General features: G+C 53.5%; 5 protein-coding genes across 5 annotated transcripts; 1 reads left to right on the top strand and 4 right to left on the bottom strand.

The window, feature by feature from the left end:
• Positions 1-389: 389 nt before the first annotated feature.
• On the bottom strand, positions 390-3,007 carry J4E85_007293 (uncharacterized protein; the record flags this gene model as incomplete). The annotated part of the gene is made up of 2 exons (XM_051471525.1): positions 390-2,204; positions 2,252-3,007. 2 exons carry the CDS (start codon positions 3,005-3,007, stop codon positions 390-392), a joined length of 2,571 nt encoding a protein of 856 aa, XP_051324599.1.
• Positions 3,008-3,737: 730 nt separating this feature from the next.
• On the bottom strand, positions 3,738-5,336 carry J4E85_007292 (uncharacterized protein; the record flags this gene model as incomplete). Its single annotated transcript, XM_051471524.1, has 1 exon — positions 3,738-5,336. The coding sequence occupies one exon, from the start codon at positions 5,334-5,336 to the stop codon at positions 3,738-3,740; it is 1,599 nt and encodes a 532-aa protein (XP_051324598.1).
• Positions 5,337-5,739: 403 nt separating this feature from the next.
• J4E85_007291 (uncharacterized protein) lies at positions 5,740-7,840 on the top strand (the record flags this gene model as incomplete). The annotated part of the gene is made up of 7 exons (XM_051471523.1): positions 5,740-5,791; positions 5,847-6,468; positions 6,532-6,876; positions 6,924-7,026; positions 7,082-7,185; positions 7,242-7,590; positions 7,643-7,840. The coding sequence occupies 7 exons, from the start codon at positions 5,740-5,742 to the stop codon at positions 7,838-7,840; spliced, it is 1,773 nt and encodes a 590-aa protein (XP_051324597.1).
• A 2,115-nt stretch (positions 7,841-9,955) lies between these two features.
• Positions 9,956-11,053, bottom strand: J4E85_007290 (uncharacterized protein; the record flags this gene model as incomplete). Its single annotated transcript, XM_051471522.1, has 1 exon — positions 9,956-11,053. The coding sequence occupies one exon, from the start codon at positions 11,051-11,053 to the stop codon at positions 9,956-9,958; it is 1,098 nt and encodes a 365-aa protein (XP_051324596.1).
• A 4,858-nt stretch (positions 11,054-15,911) lies between these two features.
• On the bottom strand, positions 15,912-17,395 carry J4E85_007289 (uncharacterized protein; the record flags this gene model as incomplete). The annotated part of the gene is made up of 3 exons (XM_051471521.1): positions 15,912-16,025; positions 16,050-16,125; positions 16,338-17,395. The coding sequence occupies 3 exons, from the start codon at positions 17,393-17,395 to the stop codon at positions 15,912-15,914; spliced, it is 1,248 nt and encodes a 415-aa protein (XP_051324595.1).
• Positions 17,396-19,267: the final 1,872 nt, after the last annotated feature.

Genomic DNA, 19,267 nt, shown 5'->3' with positions numbered 1-19,267 from the left:
CGGCGTGTCGGTTTTGTTTGTGCGTTAGTACTAAAGATACCACTTTCCTTTCTTCCCAGCGGTCGAAAATTGGATATGTTATGCATGAATACGATTTGCTTGCTATGCTTGGTTGTAATGCTATGCTGTGTTGTGGTTGTGCTATGCTAAGTACTCTTGTAATATCATCGCTTGTACATCGTTCGCCCTGCCTACAAATATGCCTGAATCAATAGAAGAAAGAAGCAACGGATATCCCCATATCCAAAAATGCCAAATCATGCAAAAGCGCTGTGCCCAAAATCCAACCTTTCCTCCTGCAAAAGTGGTATCTTGCCTTTCCCTTCTTGCCGAATCCAAATCATCGCCATCTTGCCCCAGAATCAGTACGTGACACAAAGAAAATCTCTCTACCCAACAACAGCCTTCTGACTCAGTTTCTCCAAAAATCCACTAAGATCCTCCTTCTTAATCTCAATCACACACGCCTCGAAACTGTCCATTCTTACGCGTGCTCCCGTCTCCCTGACAACCTCTTGGAACGCATTACCGAAGCGATTCCTGCCGGATCCCCTCTCCTCATCCTCATCTTCGCTGTCCTCAGAGTCGTTATCCGAAGAATCAGATTCTTCGGCGTCGGACTCCGATTCATCAGCAACCTCGTCTTCTTCAAGCCCCGCGGCTAGATTCCGCGCGACACGCGCTTTACGGCGGGACTCTCTCGCTTCAGCCTTCTGCGCCTGCCGCGCTTCCTTAGCTTTAAGTTTAGCTTCTCGTTTCTGAAGACGGGATTTAGCAGATTCAGTTGCGCCGCCGCCACCAAGACCAACGACGACGTAGAGACCGCGGGAGTCGTCGAGACCAGCCATGACGAGCTCGCTTCCCTTGTTCTTGCCTTTTGTGCCGTTGAGTTCGACGATGGCTTCGGCGATCCAGAGGGCGAGTTTGGTGAGGGCGCCCGGGTGGGTGAAGAGTTGGACGTCGGGGCCTTCTTTGACGACGGCCATACGGAAGGCGCGCAGGTGGCGGATTTGTTTCTTTTCGATTAGGGCGGTTCCGGTGCGCAGGATTGCGCGGTGGAGGTGTTGAGCTGTGCTGATGTGCTCGACGAGGCGGTCGATGTCACCGAGGGCGTCGTAGGCGGTCCAGAAGCGGCTGGTGATGTGTTCTTGGGCGAGGTCTTGTTGTTCTTGCGTCGAGGAGGGCATCTCGGTGTGGTCGTTGGCTCCGACGAAGTTGGAACTGTCAAGGGCGGATTGGTTGAGGTTCTTTGCGTCGCCGACTTCGAGGATGGCTCCTAGGATTACGCCGGCGTCGATGGCGGAGAGACATGCTTTCCAGCCCCAGCAGCGTACGAAACCCCATCCGTCTTTGGGGTCGCCTGTACCTGACTTTGGGGGTACGAGGCCATCGAGCCCATATTGTGGCGCGAACTTCAGAAGGCGTTCTCGGAGACCACGCTTGAGCTCCATGTCCATGTGGGTGTATCTTTGCTTGCACTCAGTGAGCGAAACACCCATCTTGGCAAGGAGTTTGGCAAGTCGCTTTTGCCCTGCATCACTCCAGATGTGTAGTTTGGCGGAGAGGTAGGGCGAGTGGAGCATACTTTCGTAGAGAGACCAGTGCCGGAGGAGAAGGAAACGCGGCTCGGGGGAGAGGCGGATGGACTTGTCTGTTGCTGAGAGGGCGCTGGTCGGGATGACACCCCACACCTCGCCCATTGTTGCATTGCGGGACACACTTGAGGCATCTGTGACAGGGTTCAGTCGACGTACTTCGTCTCGCAAGACAGAGCGTATGTTCTCTCCGCGGTTACCATTCCAGCCTGCCGACCCTCCTTGTGCCGAGAGGGGGTTCAAGCCAACACCGCTCCCTGTCCGCCCGTATAGTTCCAGACTGCTGACACCAACGATGGCATTCCATAGCAGATCGTTGTCTTCGCGGCCGAGTTCCGACGCTAAGTTGTATACGAGAGAAGAGACTGGGTCTGAGTAGGAAGTGCCGAGTCCGTAGTATTTGTCGAGTGTGGATGCGTACTTGTTCCGCTTCTTGATCAGCTGCCTTCGTAGGCTCTTCAACGACTTCTCTTTCGGTGCGGCTACTGATGGGGATGCGGAGCGGCTGCGGGAGTCTGAACGCGAAAAGTCGGAGGAGCCGCCTAGTTGTTGCGCTGCTAGCAGGCCTCTTCGCCGTCTCGGTTCGGGTGACGATGGTATTGAGCCTCCCTAGGTAATGTTAGTAAAGACTCCGTCTGAACATCGACTATACATACCGAATTACTCCTCCGTCTTTGTGCTGGCCGCTCGTCATCTGTCATGTCATCCTCAGAGTCGTCTTCCTCGCCCCAAGATTTCCTCTTCTTCGGTGCTTGTCCAGACGGCGGCTCCTCATCATCCTGGTCGTCCGAGTCGTCGCTGATGTCGTCTTCTTCCCCCACCTCTGGCATCTCCTCAAGCCCAGCGTATGCTTCACGCTCTGCCTGTAGTTCTTCGTCGATGTCACCGTCGTCAAAGACTATAATTCCACCCCTTGACGACTGGTATGACTGCGTGATCTTGCCCTTGTCCACCCCCGCTTGTCTCCGCACAAACTCTCCCGTTGCGGGGTCCTGACTTATGGGGGCGGCAAAAACGTTCGTCAGATTCCACGGCCGTCTCGCGTCCAAAAGCCAGACCTCGACATCGCCAGTGCCACCCTCGCCATCCTCATCCACGTCCAGGCCTAGTATCTCTTCCATGTCCACCATGCCTCCGACGCCCAGACATATTACGACGCCTCCACTTCCACCGTCCGTTGTCCGCATCGGCCGTACCAGCTCTTCTGCCGCTCGTGATAGGTCTCCATATCCGGCTATCGGTTGGATCTTGTGTTGTATGTAGTCGCGCTTCAATAACGCGGTAAGGATTCGGCAGGCACAAAGCGCGTCTGGTTCGAGGGCGACGAGGAGTAAAACAGGTGGTGCGGCGGCATGTGTGCGTTTTATGAGGTTCTGGTATAGGTGGGCTATCAGGTTTCGCGGAAGGTACATGGCGGCGGCGGTAGAGTGGTTTGCCCTGCGTGCGGGTGTCGAGAAAACGCGCTGCGAGACGCGTCGGGAGGATTTGAGAGGGGCTGGTGGGGCGGCGTGAAGCTTACGGTATGCTCTGCATTTGCGGGGCGAAGAATAGAAGACGTGATTAAAATAGAGAGTATGGCAGAAGGGCAATTGGCATGCGTGGGTGCGGGTGCTTGCACAGCTCGTATGCGTGTGGTATCGAGGATGCCCGAGACGCGTTCGGCGCTAGCCGCGGAAATGGCTTCGCTCGGACGCGCCTCTGACGTGAACATTCACCCTCATCTCGATTTCGATCGCGTCTCATCTCCTACATCAATAGTCCTATCGTCATCCACTCCCTTTCGTATAGCTATCATACGAGTTGTTGTCGGCGATTCGAACACGAGTAGTTCACAACATGACACCAGGGTAGGCAGAACGGAATTAGCTACGGCTACGAACGATGAGTGGGAAACTGGGTGTCACAAGTGAGTTCTTTATTCGGTTCTCTCGCGCTATGGGGCAGAATTATGCTATTGTACGACGGCAATCTGGCCAACGGAGTATAGTTCAAGAAGGAAGAAAATCCCTTACTAACGATCCACAACCAAGGCCATATGCTGTCTCAGAGAGTAGAAGTTTCCTCTCATTCTCGTGCCAGGTGTCAACGGCAGTGTAGCTCTGGTCAATGATCACATCCGCTGACTAGAGTACTCAAAACCTTTCAGCGCTGGCTGTCTCCTTCATTCGTATCTCCAGATACCGGAGCCTGGTCACGGCCACGCTGCGCAAGACGCGACGATACTGGTTCGTGGACCGCAATTCCCTCTTGAAGAGGAGCTTCCAATTGGACCTGAGATGGCACAATGTCGTAACGATGCTCCAAGTTCTTACCGTGCGCATCGCCCCATTTGCTCAAGCCAGGGTTGACAGTGAAGGCCACAGTTCCGTGGTCGACGTCAGCGCCATCAGGATCAGGAAGGAAGTTCATTGTCTCGTTGTCAAAGATGTCCCCAACGGTTGGATAGGTGATCTGGAGGCGGACTCGCTGAACAGACATTTGCATCGCAAGCGCGAATGCTTTGTTGACGATGGTCTCGATCTGTGAGGGGTTACCGCCAGACGAAACTCTTGAAAGAGCATTCCTGAGGACTTCGGCACACATCGTACGCGCGCCAGCGATACCGATCTCAATGTCATCCGGCTCCTCCTGGGTCGTTCCATGTGTAATGACAGTAGGGTCAATCGTCGCCAGCATGCTCTCCATCGTTGTGTAGCGCCAGGTCTCGGAGAGTGCAGTGGGGTTTGGCCAACCATTGCAGTGTTCAGAGCCGAAGATGGTGCACCACACCTGGCTGAGTGCTTCATATTCCTTGCCGAATATCATGAAAGGTGTGCGAAAGACCACGAATATGAGAACAGACCAGATCCATCCTTCCACCAAGAGCTTCTTCCTCGCACGTCCAATCCAGTGATGGTGGGAGACCTTCTTCTGTAAAGGGCCCCGACCGAGGATCTCCGCGACATCGATAGTCTCGTCAACACGGATGGTACGGCTCAATGTTCTGACAAGTGACATGATGACACGGAACTCTTGGGCCAATTTCTCATCAGAGGCGACGTCGACTTTCTCAACCTTCGCAAGCATCTCTTTCTGGAGTGTTCGGATCTGTCGTGTCAAAGACGCGATCTCAGCGGCTTTGGAATCGGCGGCCTCTGCAGTTTCCTCAACCTTTTTGCACATCTCTTCCTGAAGTGCTTGGTACTGTTGTGTCAAGGACTTGACTTCGATGGCTTGGGAGTTGGTGGCTTCAGCGTCTTCAAATAAAGAGGCGATGGCAGCGAGGAAAGTATCATTTTTCCATCCATCAGGGAGAGTACCGTGCTTCTTCGCGTAGGGATCGAGATGACTCTTTATCGCAGTGTTGATGGTATCCTCCATGTCTTTCTTGTCTGATTCGAGTCCCGCGATGACGATAGCTTGCTCTTTGTAGGAGGTTCGCAGTCTGATGTTCCTGCGCTCCAATTTCTTGTTCTCAGCTTGCTGTTCTTCCAATTCCTTCTCTCGTTCAGATAGCGCTTCCTCGAAGCATGCGATGATGTCTCTTCGTGGGGCCCTTGGCTCTGATGCTTTGCGAGCGTGTTTCGAGCTCATGTTGGGTCTGTTCACTGTCTCAATCGCCTCAATGCGATCCTTTACCCCACTGCTGCTCAGACTTGGTTCGTTCGCTGGTTTCGATACTCGCGAAGAGGATCTCGTGACGCGGTTCTTGACATCGTAGTTCTCGAGTTTCGCAGCCGGGGCAGGTTGAATTGGGCCCATCACTGAGGTGTACTACAGGGTATCGTTAGTTGTAAATTTCTGCGACGAACCTCAGGTTGCCACTCACCAGATCTTTGAACACGTCCATGCTAGCATGACACCTAAAACCGTGGTTTGTCCTGCAGCTGATGAACTGGAATTGCTTGTCGGTCCCGGGTCTGTTGTGGTGTCACAGTGAGGCCGTTTGCACTTGAAGAGACCGCCAAACAAGGAAGCGTCCAAGCGCTCGCCATTTCATCTTCACCTTCACCTTGAGGAAAACGAAAATTTCTGCGCAGCTCGCTAAAGATTTTCTGCGCTCACACAAACGCTGAGTTTGCTGCATCCCGCTGCTCTCATCCTTTACCCTACCACAACGCCACACCACTTGACCACTTGTCGCTACCGCGCGTACACACACAACATGCTCAGCAGCCGCTTGGTCATAGGCCTAGACTATGGCACAACGTACACAGGTGAGTGTATCCGAGAGGCTCAAGATACTGCCAGTATACTGATAACACGACGTAGGTGTCGCGATCTGCGAAACATCTGACACTGGTGTCGTTGGTAAAGACATCCATGTGATCAAAGATTGGCCATCTCGTCATACAAAGATCGGCACGAAAGAGAAAGTACCGAGTGAGATTGCATTGAAAGACCGCACTCAATGGGGATCGTTGATCGCGCCGAACGTCCAACGACACATGTGGACCAAACTCCTCCTCGATGACGCGAAAGCCGGCGAGGTCGACAAGATCTTGAAGGAGCTCACTCTCGATGATAACCGTGGCCCTTCGAGCAAGCCAGTTGATATCATCGCAGAGTTCCTCGCGCACGTCAAGGCTCACGTCATCAAGAACCTCGACATTCAGTACGGAAAGGGCCTATGGCGATCCCTTCCAATCACGCTCGTGATCACCGTTCCGGCAGTGTGGTCGGATTCCGCTAAGAGTGCTACGCTCAAGGCCGTCAACAAGGCTGGGTTCAACAACATCGAGCTGCCTCAACTGAAGCGTACAGTCCTTACGACTGAGCCAGAAGCTGCCGCCATATACACCATTCAGTCAATTCGTGGAGGCATCCAGGATGAGCAGTTCGCAGTTGGTGACGGGTTCATCGTGTGCGATATGGGTGGCGGTACGATAGACTTGTAAGTGGTACCAACTTCCAAGATTCTTTGAAACACATAATGACTTTACACCTCGATATATAGGATTTCGTACCGGGTTGCCGACTTGGATCCGACTACTCTTGAAGAAGCTACGATCGGAACCGGTGATCAGTGTGGTGGTAGTTTCGTGGAGCGAGCTTTCTTGAAGTGGCTGGAGCGCCGTCTGGGCACCGCTGACTTCTTGCTCATTGCTGGTGAGAGGAGCGAGGACCTACCTCGCACTTCACTTTCTCCGAAGCTGAGCCGTATGGTACAAGATTTCGTACTGGAGGTTAAGAGCGGCTTTTCGGGTGTCGAGACGAACTTCCTTCGTCTTCCAGTGCCCTTGAGCTCGATTGCAGACGACGAGGCTAGGGGTATCCAAGATGGTGAGATCACGATCACCGCGTAAGTCTCCCACAATCACTTCTCATATACCTACTAACAAATAACAGGGAAGATATGCAAGAGATGTTCGAGTTTCCGCTTCGTCGCACATACGAGCTTCTGCTTGGGCAAATGCAGCAAGCGCGTCGCAAAGGCAACGCACGGCTGAAGGTATGACAAAACATTTCCCAGGCGCGGAACGCGATCTTAGTACTAATTGTTGCAGTGGATCTTCATGGTAGGTGGCTTCTCAGAGTCTCCTTACATGTACGAGAAGCTCAGGGTGTTTGCCGAAGCAAACGGTCTAGTTGCAATCCGACCCGCTCATGCGTAAGTGAAGCCTTTCAGCCTTCATTATGGGCAATGACTAATACGTTATACTGTAGTTGGTCCGCTATCGTTCGCGGCGCAGCCGCCAAAGGCCTCGAAGGCGACGGCCGTACCCCGATCAAGAACCGCAAGTGTCGTAGACATTATGGCACCGACTGCTACGCTGCATTCGTCCCGGCCAAGCACAAGGAAATCGACGCCTTTGTTTCTCCGTACACCGGTCTCAAGCAAGCCGGCAACCAGATGAGGTGGATACTGAAGAAGGGTCAAGATCTTGCTGCCAAGTCTGAGTCGCATGGTAAATTCACCTTCTGCCAGCATTTCTGGCCCGGTGACGTTCGTAGAGCGACCTGTGAGCTTCTAGCCAGCGACCTCGACAAAGCTCCGCCCCGTTGCTCCGATCAGGTACGTTTGAGCAATCGAAATATGCTGCAGTAAATGTATTGACTATATCCAGGGTGTGTCGAAAATCGCTACATTGGACGTCGATCTGAGCCGTGTTCCTCAGAGTGCGTTCCGGGTTGATACGAGCCCATCCAGTGGTACCTACTTCACCTTGGTCTTCGAGATCGAAATGAACATCCAGTCTTCTCTGGAGCTGTCTCTCTCGGTCAACGGCATTCGGTACGGAGCTGTTACTGCCAACTACACCTAGGCGGTAGTTGCACGCTCACCACTCGGACGACACGACCACACTCGATTTTCGATGCCGATGCTGATACCGATGTCGTTGTAGGCATTGGTATGTGATTATTCGGAGTTGCGGTGTTCGAAGTCTGGCGTTCGAACTTACTTTGGGGCATACAACGGTGGTTTTTGGCATAATAGTACGACTATGAACGTACCGAATCGCTTCACGCCTCCGTATGAGCATCTCAAATATTCGAGGAACTGGGTATCTTAGTTTTGCACATGCACCAAATGAAGCACCCATCACAAACTCAAATGCACCCTGAACTCCTTCTTCTCCTCCCACCGTGACACCACCCCATCCTGCCCACCACGCCACAACCACCCCATCACCCCCTCCAACCACGCCTCCCTCACTAAACCCCCTTTCAACCCCTCAACAATCATCAAACCCCCACCAATCATCATCTCCCCCTCTGCCAAGCCCCCAAACTCTCTCGGCCCAACCGTCCCTTAGCACCACGCACTAAGTCACGTTACCTCCAACTCATGCGCGTCATCTCACCAACCATGCCCTTTCCAGCCATACAGCCGACGCGAAAAGTGGGGCCCAACGATCCCCAAGGCAATGAGTGTGAAACGGCGATCGTGGGAAAGGTTTAGGGTGCTGTGTGGCGTTTGAGCTTGACGGGCGGCGCGGTGGCTTGGATTAAACGCGAGACGCGCGAATGTACGCGAGGCACGCGATGGGGGAAGCGAGGCGAGGGGCTGGGTAGCTTGGGTTGGGTCCGGCAGTGAAGGGAGGGGGGATGTGGTGCGAGTATGGGCTGGAGCGAACCGAACCATTACCAGTTTTTTCTTGCTGGGGCAAGCAGATGGGGGCTGTGGTGGGAATAGTGTAACGTGTTTGCATAGATGGGAGTGTCTGGTAGAGAGACGGGATGGACTGCGGCTCGAGAGAAATGTATTCCGCGGTCTCGATGACCTGTTTGTTGGATAGATGGACCAGTTCCCTACCAGAAGAGCCTGCGACACGTTCATCCTGTCACTCAACCGTCCCCAAACCTTCTTCATCCTCACTGCGCGATGCGAATGCAGCCCAACACGGAAACCACGAACCCAGCTAGCACAAGATCTCGTCTTCGTATCGCCGCAAGAGCATGGCCTGTGTTGAGTTAGGCACAAATTTGCCCGCACAAGAATCTCGTACCATTTTTCGTCAGCTGTGACGGGAAACCCCGGTGTGTTGCTACTGCACGGCATCGCCCGATGTCACCAGGCAGGTTTTCGCGGCTGTCGATCACTAGTTCAAGCGCGAGTCTGAGACTGGAAGTGCGCAATGAGATCTACGCTACACATTCGCTTTCGCATGTGACGGTGGTAACGAGCCGAGTGGCCGTCTTTGTCTTCCAAATCTTTCAGGGCTTGCGCGCGCGCTGGTAGTGTGTGTTGCGGCTGCAGGTACGGCATCGGGGGACGCGATGCAAAGGAAGGTCTCATTTTCAAGCGCATCACTCATAGGGATTCAGTGTGTAATTTTGAATTGTTTGTATTTTGAGTTCGGTGAGCGGTGTGTTTTTTTGATCCCAAGGAGGGTAGGGTTACTACTCTCTCCGTTGACAGTGTGATACCTAGTACCGTAGCGATGTATAAGAAAGAAACAAAGAGAAAGACGACTTCATGTTGTCGTGATTAATGACTCCGTACCCAAATGCATAATGCCCTCGTCATAACACCATGCTGATAAAGAAAAGCGTGGGGACGACGACGTCCGAAACCACGCGCAAACCGAGAGTGTAGAAAGGGTAGAGACAGCTAAGTCAAATACCCATCGAAAACTGAGTGAACGAGACGGACGCGTGGTGCGATGCCTTCTCCAACGTGTGCGTATTATGTGAACTCGACCTAGTCATCATATGTTCATCCAGGGGAATTCTTCCTCCGCCTCGTCCTCGCATGACAAAATCTTAATATCGGGGCGAAACTCGAGCAAGCCGGTCGCAAAATCTCGATATGGAGGAAGTCGATCGGAGTCTTCCTAGACCTTATAATCCGTCTCCTGTTGAATCTTGATATCGGGCCAAACCTCGGGCAAGTCGATCGCAAAATCTCGATATGGAGGAAGTCGATCGCGGTCTTCCTAGACCTTATAATCTGTCTCCTGTTGAATCTTCTGATCCCATGGATCAACATTTTGATGATCGACGTACGAGGGTACCATGTTAAAGTTCATGGAGTTGTACACCTGTTGACCTGGGTGACCTGGGTGACCTGGATGACCTGGATGACCTGAATGACCTGGGTGGAATGGCATCCGTGGTGGTTGTGCGAGAGTGGAGGAAGCGTACAAATTCATGCTATTTGGGTACGCTGGCAGAGGTGGGGGGTCAGAGCCTAAGTTGGTAGGCAGGATGTAGCCAGAGTCTTCTCTCCTCCTCTTGTTGGAGTGCTCGTACTCGTAGGCGGAGTGGTCGATGGGTGCCTGTGTGGTCGGCTCTGGGTTTAAGGGTAGAGTGTACTCTTCCCTTCTTCTTTTAGACGATTGGAACTCGTAGCTTGGGGCGATCTGTGCCTGGGAGGTAGGCTCTGAGTCTGCCTGGAACGAACGCTTGTTGTTCATCATCCCTCTAGCTTCTTTGCGCAACCTGAGTCGAACGCCCTGGTCGGAGAACGCCCGCGAGAGATACGTCGACTCTTCGAGACCCTTGAAGTCTTTGGGAAGTACGACGTCGAACTTCTCACTAAGTACAGAGCCGAGGTTCTGTACCTCCCCACGTGAAGGGTGGAACTCGTACATGCTGAAACAAAGTCTGAAGCTGCCCTGAATCCGGACAGAAATATCGCCGAAGACGAAGAAACCGCCGTCCTTGTTATTAACATCCTTAAGACGATGCAGGGACGACACCAGTGTGCCGGCCATGGATTCATTGGGAGTGTGCTCGACGGGCTCATCTCTGTCCGCTTTGTACAGGGATGCACTGAGGAAGATGTAGGGGTTTTGTAAGAAGCTGTTCGAGGCGTCAACGCCATCCCGAAGGTTGAGCTGGAGAATGGGTGGAGGATCCACAGGCTTCCGGAACTTTTCCTTGCTCTTGACCGCGACCAGTGCCTCTTTAGGCTGCTGGCGGACAGACAGGTAACAATTGTTCGGGCTCAAAGGCTCGGGGCCTTGACTGGCGACTGGTAGTGTGACAGGCATGTGCTGTTGATAGTAGGGCTGGTTATACTGCGGCGGCATCGGGTGGTGCGGATACATGGTTGGGATGTTCATGTTCATGGTCTGGCCCTCTGTAGCAGAGGTCGGCGGTCGTAATCGTGTTGTAAGGAACCCAAGGATCAAGTCTCAGAGACGCCCGAGAATGTGGAGGTGAGATGGAGTCGTCCGGTCGAAAAATACTGAGAACATAAGAGAATTTGGAAATTCGGCTAGCGACCTTTGAGAGAAATACGCGAAAGGTGACCAATCGAACAAAGGTTTGAGTCACTACGGAGTGCAGTGCCGCCCGAAGGTGCTGCGTGACCAGTGACTGTAGTGGTAATGAGCGATGAAAATGCGAGTGGATCACCGTTCCATGGGTGGAGGACCCTTTTCGGAGAAAGTACCGTCAAAGCGCGGCTGCCTGTTCTGACTGTTCCAGTCCAGCACAGTCGATAATAATGCGTGTCCTCGTGTGGTATGCGCTGCCTTTCTCAAAATTGGAGGCACCTCTTGAAAGCGTCGATATCAGAATGGCGCGCGCGGGAGTGGATCTGGCGCTCGCCTTCCAACGGGACCGAACTAAAGGCCCGCCTGCGGAGAGAAGGTTGACTCCACCCTTGACCGTGACTTCCAACAGAGATAGGCGCAGATATAAGCAACAACAAAAAATGTGTACTGCGCCTGCGTCGCTCAGCACCTGCAGTGTGGAACCCGTAGAACACTGTACTTTCCGCACTGTCTCCGCAAGGCATAGCACCAGCTTGATGTCGAAGAGGAGTTTGCGATTGAACTGAGGTTACGCAGGTCTGGTACCGAACCGTGGTCGAGAGTGCCCTGGTGTGCTCCGAATATTACAACAAAGAGGGCCGTTTCCAACGGCTTCGAGAGTATTAGTGTCGTGCTGGTCGACCAGTCAAGCAGCGATGACGTGTCGGGGGGTAAGTCTAGGGTAATCTGGTAATATTATGGAATTAGAAGTGAAGGTCAGAGGAAGAGCGTCGAGGGCGACGACGTCGCAGTGCTCATGAAGGAAGACGCACAAGAGTAAGACACAAGATAGAAGAGCTGGCAAGGGTACCTCGAGGTAGTCGTCTCAATCGGGGCTCCTCTACACTCGTGCTTCCGTGGCGGCTTCGACGGTGATTCGTCGCTTCCCGTCTAGTCTCGAGTGCAACTGGTGCCGAGCGCGGCCGATCAGTGCTGTAGGGTCTCTCCGAGCTAGCGTGCTAAGAGATGAACGAGCGGCGGCGTGAATCATGCGAACAAGCTCTAGTGCAGCCAATCGAACGTCGCCTGGGCTTCTTTCTTCTTCTGTAGGCACGGTCGCTTTGGAAGCTAAGGTTTCTCGCTTGTTGACACAGGCCTGGTTGATTTTGCTCTTGCACCTCGTCGAGTCCGGAGAGGGCTGCAGTGTGGTTGATGCGTTCTGCAGATGACGTCGAGGGTACAATCGAAAACGACAGGACGGTATGCACTCAGCGAAATACCGGGTTTGCGATGGAAATGGGACCTTGTCCAGCCCGCTGGCGCATGTGTCAGCGTGCAAGGACGGCACGGCGGGACGAGGTACAAGAAGACAGGCTGGTCGCAGATGCTGTGCCGTAGTGCAGCGACTGTTCTATATGCTCAACAGCACTTTCGAATGAAGCCGAAGAGAGCCCAAGGGTCGTTTGGCGCTAGAATGCAGCAATAGCCCGTCCGCACTATGCTGCCAGAGCGAGGGTAACCCATGCAGCCGGATGGCAGAGCCTGGCTGCACAGACTGCGCGGCAGTAGAGCAAGGATAGCGAGACGGCTTGGGTTCAACGGCAATCCCAGGTTTGGGGTTGGTAGGGCACTGTCCAAGGGCATCGAACGGGGGACCCGGTTGCATGCAACGGAAGAGCCCCATGTCTGTAGACACTCACAGAGACGCTCGGAATTTAGCCACTGCAACTACTCTACTTGAGAGGTCGTATATAATGATCCATTGGCGCCCAATATCTCAGCATCACGCCGTTCGACAGCCTGTTTGCTACGGTTCCTCTGATCCGTAGCCAGAGACACAGAGCGCTCGAGTTAGCTGATGAACGGACCCCAACATATCCGTCGGGACCACTCGCAGGCGAGTGCAGTGGTACTGAACACGTCCACACACATGGCGGCTGTCACACGCTTTCCGACGGCGCACGATGGCGGCTCCGGGACGTGCCTCAGGACTCGAAGGCTAAACTGACAGGACAGTCAAGGCTAGGATACCCACAACATAGTCGCGTATCACTGCAGCAGACGGCACGCACGCTGCGATAGAGTGCCCGGTACGCTCGCTGTCGTCAATCGGACCTGGAACGGGCGTCGAACCGTGCAGGAAACGTCCCCATTGGGCGCTGCAGACGGATGGGGCAATGACGCATTGTGCATTCACGTTCGTCGGGCTGAGGGCGGGTGATGTCGTCTGGAGGCTATGAAGATGCATGTGGGGAGGATGATCGCCGTCAAATCGCGCGGTGGCTGGGAGGATTTCTGCAGGGATGTGGTTCGATTCCAAGCGAAGACCGCCGAATGCTCCGTTCTCTTCATGAAAGAAATTCTACGATGTTACACCGTCATCCGCACCCCCGTCCAACACCCCTTTAGCCACAAACTGCCAGCGAGTGAGAGGCCGGCGCACTTCCTGCGATGCCTCATGTGGCCGGCAGTCTACCTCAGACAGCAGCGCTATAGCCAGCCATGTCCTTAGCGAAGTCTTGCCGGGTCACCATCACCAGGTAACACTCGCTGTCGTCAAAGCACGATGATCTGAGTGCTAGCTGCTTGCTTGTTGCGCCTCTACGACAGATCGTCTCGTTGTCTCGGCAGCTTTCCCTCGTGCACCACGTCTTCTCTCCGTCCTCCGACATGCCGCTGTTCCTGCAGGATACGAGAGCCTCCCGCTATTGGCCCTTTGCAGATGTTGCAAATATTGTCCCAACATCGACCTTGTATGCGCTTAATTTACTTTTCGCTTACTACGGCGGAGGCTCGGGCTGTTCATCGTTGTCGAGAGACTATCAGCTGCCGTCACGGGCTGCCATGAGGTTCACTGTCACTCAATATTGCAATACTAGTCAGGCGTGCACTCTGGGATATCGCAAATCTGCCTGCACAGTCCAAACAAAAGGGTTGCCCTTCTGCTCTGGTATCCGGCCTCCATCCAAGCGTCTTAATCTGGATATTTGCATTGTGCAAGCTCGGAAACCTTTCCAGTGCCTCGCGGTTGTGGGCCCCTCATGCGGATGTGGGGTGGTGACATGGCCTCTATCGCAAAGACCTCGTGGACATTCTCCCTGCATCTTGTTGGATCTAAGATCTCTACTGCACAAACACGGTTGGTATCTTGGGACACATCGCGACTAGGCTTCTGGTTCCGTTGAGCCGTATGCAGTGGACGCAATGAGTCTTAGGCGCCATAGCCACGTTTACAACTGCCGCAGCAAGGCAATGATCGAAAGAATGAACACACATGGTTCACAAACAATGCACTAACGACCATAGTACATTCTCGTGCCAAAGATCGGACGGCTCGCTGCAACTACACCACCGTGCGTCTGGGCTAAGATGTCAGTAACAACAGCCTTGATCTGTAAGATCAGCTGGTGATTTGACATGAGCATGCGTCGAGGCGGTCAGTAGATATGCATCCCGGCATACTTTTTCTAGCTGTGAAGCTTGTCAAACAATTCTTTGAGTGTACATTGCAGATTATCAACGGCACACACCGTAGACATGACGGTTGCGTACACCTCAGACGGGTTGATCGGCATTCACAGCAGTACCTATGAGATTATTATCAGCCCCCCAATAGGGCCAGATGGCGCTGCCTCTCTGCCGCCGCAACTAACGACTGCTTACATGCAGCTTCGACGCCAACTACCGTCCGGCGGCCCCGAAATCCATCATCCATCCGAGCAGGATACTGTCGCATGATAATCACTACACCGGTCTTGGGTTACACGGCACTTGACTGACAGAGTGTAGCACGGCTGCACTTCGCCTGCCCTAGCTACTCGAGTCGAGTGCCCCTCGAATGCGAATGCGGCCAGGTCCAGATCCACAACACTTCCAACTCCGTTATTGTTGCTGTACATATTGGTCACAGCTCTTCCCGACCGCCCCCACCTTGCACAACGAACACTCCACATACCACTCCACATGGATCGCTTTGCGTAGAAACGCAAGCTTATTACCGTCGAGCAGCTTCACCGACTGCCAGATCAATCCGCGAATCATTGTATCATACACACGTGTCCCTCATGATACATTGTAACCGAGAGTTGAGACATCGCAAGCGGAATTCGGCGATCCGCATACATGGAACTGTCACCAGCAATTTGGCCACCTGTGAGCCAAGAAGATATGATGTATGTACGCAGCAGGTCACTGGTCGCGCAGAACGACATGATCCCTGGACAAAGGGATGCTGCATAGCCGGCGTCGAGCGAGCCCGCGGCTTCCAGGTCGCCATTGGCTGTACGAAACTGTGGCAGAACTACGAAGACTTGCGTTGGTCTAGCCGGGTGGCCGGTGCAATGCAGCTGATGCCAAAGCTGATGCGTTTGTATTGATGGAAGAAGCAGATCAACAAGCATCATCTCTTGCCCAGATGAGACAAGAAGCATATCACCGCACTGACAGAAACCTGTCCAAACAGTCGAAGCCTTCACATCCCGCCAAAACGAGTTGAACGCTCCTGAAGGATTCTAACGCTGCGTTCCCCACGATAGCGCATGAGTTTATGACTGTTGATTGGCTCAACTACGTGCGGTTCCCACAGCTCTACCATGGTACAATTACTCAGCGGCGTAAACCGGCCGCACACTCTTAATTCGCCGTACGGCTGCCGACAGTATGCTTGCTTTTACGTCAAGGCGATTCCCCGCTAAGACTTGTTGCACGTGCGGCGGGGCAGATGCTTCCTTCCTTGTTCAGTGTCGGAGATCAGGGTCCAAACATGCCTGATCATTGAGGTGAGAGCCTTCAGCAAGCCTCGTTCCTACTCTACCTTTGCAAGTCTTACCATGAGCTTGTCACTCTTGGGCGGCGCAGTATACGAATCCATCTGCTCGATGCCTGTATCGTCGACGATGGTGGTGCTGTAGTTGGAATACAGCGCTGCGACGATGTACTTCATTTCTGGATTCTGTCAGCGTCTAGCATCCATGTCTTGGGAACGGAGCGCCCAAAAGCAACCATGGAGGATCAGCACTTACGATATGTCGCCAAGTGACTTCCAACGCACATGCGTCCGCCACTGTCCATGATAGTGAGTGTCAGCGGTCAACGTGCTTCGAGAAGTAGTACTGACCTTCCAAAGGCCCAAAACCACCGGCTCTCCATATCCCTCCGCTTCTCCTCGTCTAGCCTGTCCATGTCCAGCCATCGCTCTGGCCTCCACTCGTTTGCGCGCTCGAACACTTCCTCGTTGAGGTGCAATAGGCCCGCGCTTGCGCTCACCCTTACTCCACTAGGAATGTGGTACGAAGCCTCTTCAGGTCCAAGTTGACAGCCTTGCGGCGGCGTGAATCGTGGCTGTGGGCCCGGAATGGCCGAATGAAGACGCAGGGTCTCCCATATGACGGCATGGAGGAATGGTAGGCTGTCTACAGCCTTAGCATCAGGCAGTGTCGGCGCTGATGACGGGACAAGCTGCGGCGAGAGACCAAGCAGCTCAGCGCGAAGACGGGCCTGGATTCCCGGATGCCGCGAGACCTCGTGGACGACGTAGACCAGTGTTATCCCGGACGTATCGAACCCTGCCGCAAGATGGTCCAGCACCTCGCTCGCAATTTGAGTCTGTAGTGCGCTCTCCCCGCCCTCCTTCGCGGCTTTTGCCATGGTGTTTTGGAGCTGCTGCCACACCACAGGTCGATCCTCGATCTGTGCATCGCCTGCGCTCGAGACAGCACTAGCATCGTCGCACATCCTCACCGTCCACCTCTCGATCTCACCGTTCGCCTCATCGACCCACTTCGGTGTCAATCGGTAGCCAAGCCACTTCTCCACAAAGCTAGTAAATCGTGGGAACTCCTGCGGCCAGAAGTTGTAGGATCGACGCGAGTTGTACAAATCAAGAAACCACGCAAGCTGCTTTCGGTCATCGATTAGGTTCGAGCCTGCCTTGAGCCCGAAGATGAAGCACGTCACAATGTCCATCGTGGTTGCGCTGAGTAGTGCGTATACGTTGAGAACCCCCTTCTCAGACTCGGCGAACGTCGTCTCCAGATACGGCAAAAAGCGCTTGTACATAATGGCAGACGTCTGGCCGAGCAGTGCCTCGCTTGCCGTGACATGAGACTTGCTATAGATGTTGCTCAGCATTCGCTTCCTCTGCGAATGCGGCTTATTGCGTCCAGTGGAGAACATGTTGTCGACTCTACGATGAGTCAATAAACGCACGGCCGGTCATCTGACAGTGCTTACCCTCCATAATTCGAAAAGAAAGCATACCAATTGTACCCATCCTTGGCACTGCTTTTCTCGAATCCCCCGGCATAGACGTCTCGGATCCCTCCTTTGACGCAGTTCACGCTGATCTCGCTGGGTCCCAAACACACAATTGGGCCCAAGCGGTCATGCGCTGCCTTCAGTGTCGCATTCTCGATACCCCGCCATCGGACTGAATGCATCCAGAGTGAAGTGATATGCGCCAGCGGATGGGCAGCGGGGACCTTTCGCAGTGGATTGCGCACATGGCTAGCCAGCACTTGGACGATGAGCAGAAGTGGGAAAAGGATACCCAGGGCGGAAATGGACAGGCCGAGCATCGTGTTGTAACGTGCAACAAACCTCAAAAGCAAATGTAGAGGCGTCTTCGAGAATGCAGGAACGCAAAAGAAAAGGCAGATGTCAACGACGCCTTGCGAACGACAGCGCTAGACTCGGGCTCTCTCCCGCTTCGATCGGGATATCCCACTCTGACATCCCCGCAGCACATCACCTTATCGCAACCCGGTCCAACCGTATCCGGACTAGTGCTCTCAGCCCTATCCGTCGCTATCCAGCCACGAACATTGTCAGCCTCCATCAAGTCTCAACACGCGAATCGAGATTGATGATGGATGTCTGGCAAAGGGTTTGACGACGAATGTGTCACAGTACACGAGCATCGCGTGCTCACAGTCTTGGCATGCGGTATCGGCACCCCAACGGCGCTTCACGTCGCACAAGTCACTAGAGGAATGCAATGCAACGCGCTGCACTGCGATGCAAGGAGGAGCGAAAGCGGCGAGTTACATTGAAGATGGAGTTCATCCCTTGGGGAACGCCGGTGTTCGGCTGCTTTTACCAGCGACAAGCGGAAAAACGGGTTCTGCTTACACAGACCGTATGAGATCGTCGTTGCGTGCAGAGAAGATCAGACTGGGCGTCAATCGTTCAGATGGGAAGCTCGTATGCTGAGTGATATCATAGGGTTTTCGCCGATATGTGGAGTAGGGAGAAGATCCCAGGTCATGCTCACTTGAAAATGCCATGGAGACTGGTGGGTGACGGGCTGTGCACTGTAGCACGACATGTTCGGTAAACAATTTGTGTCCGCTGTGGTGCGAGGGTCGGTACGGGATACAGTTTGGAAGTCCGGGACTGAATATCGAGAAGGTCAATTATACGTCCCACGCGATGAGGAAAGGAGAAAGCTCAGTTTGAATGGATGAGCGATGTACTCGCATTCTCGGAATACGCACCCTTGTTTTGCGTAAGATACCAGTATATCGCTCACTTGTCCGCCCAGTTCCCAGCGCCGAAGGTTGAACTTCGCACCAAACACTGCTGTCGTCCTATCTCTGCCATTCTTCGTCGCATGCGCAGTCACTAGTGTACCCGTAAAGACCCAGGTAGTGATGTCGCTGGACATATATCCTAGAATTTACTGGAGCACTGCATAAGCAGGTTCAGTCTCAGATACGGGGGTCTACTGACTCACCTAATGAGGCACCAATGTATTCTTCAAATTGAATTCATATGCCACTTTAACAACATCGTCCAGAAAGAGAAAATAGGACCTGGAATAGAAGTGGAGATATGGTATTGATGTACTATCTAGGTAGGATTATTTATCAAAGTAAGTAGACTATATCCACGCGCGCGTGGTATCTACGTCAACAATATCCGAACAATCACAGGCTTATTATTCAGTAGTCTTGACATCTACGGCATGTTACTCCACTTCAAAGAACGATGATTCGATCAATATCAAGCAACTACATCTACTTGGATATCCACCGTGTTGTTTTCTGT

This window comes from Alternaria conjuncta (assembly GCF_024043145.1).
Source record: "Alternaria conjuncta strain BMP 0040 chromosome Unknown scaffold_10, whole genome shotgun sequence".
Taxonomy (NCBI): Eukaryota; Fungi; Ascomycota; class Dothideomycetes; order Pleosporales; family Pleosporaceae; genus Alternaria; species Alternaria conjuncta.
This window is presented reverse-complemented; position numbering and strand designations above follow the sequence as displayed.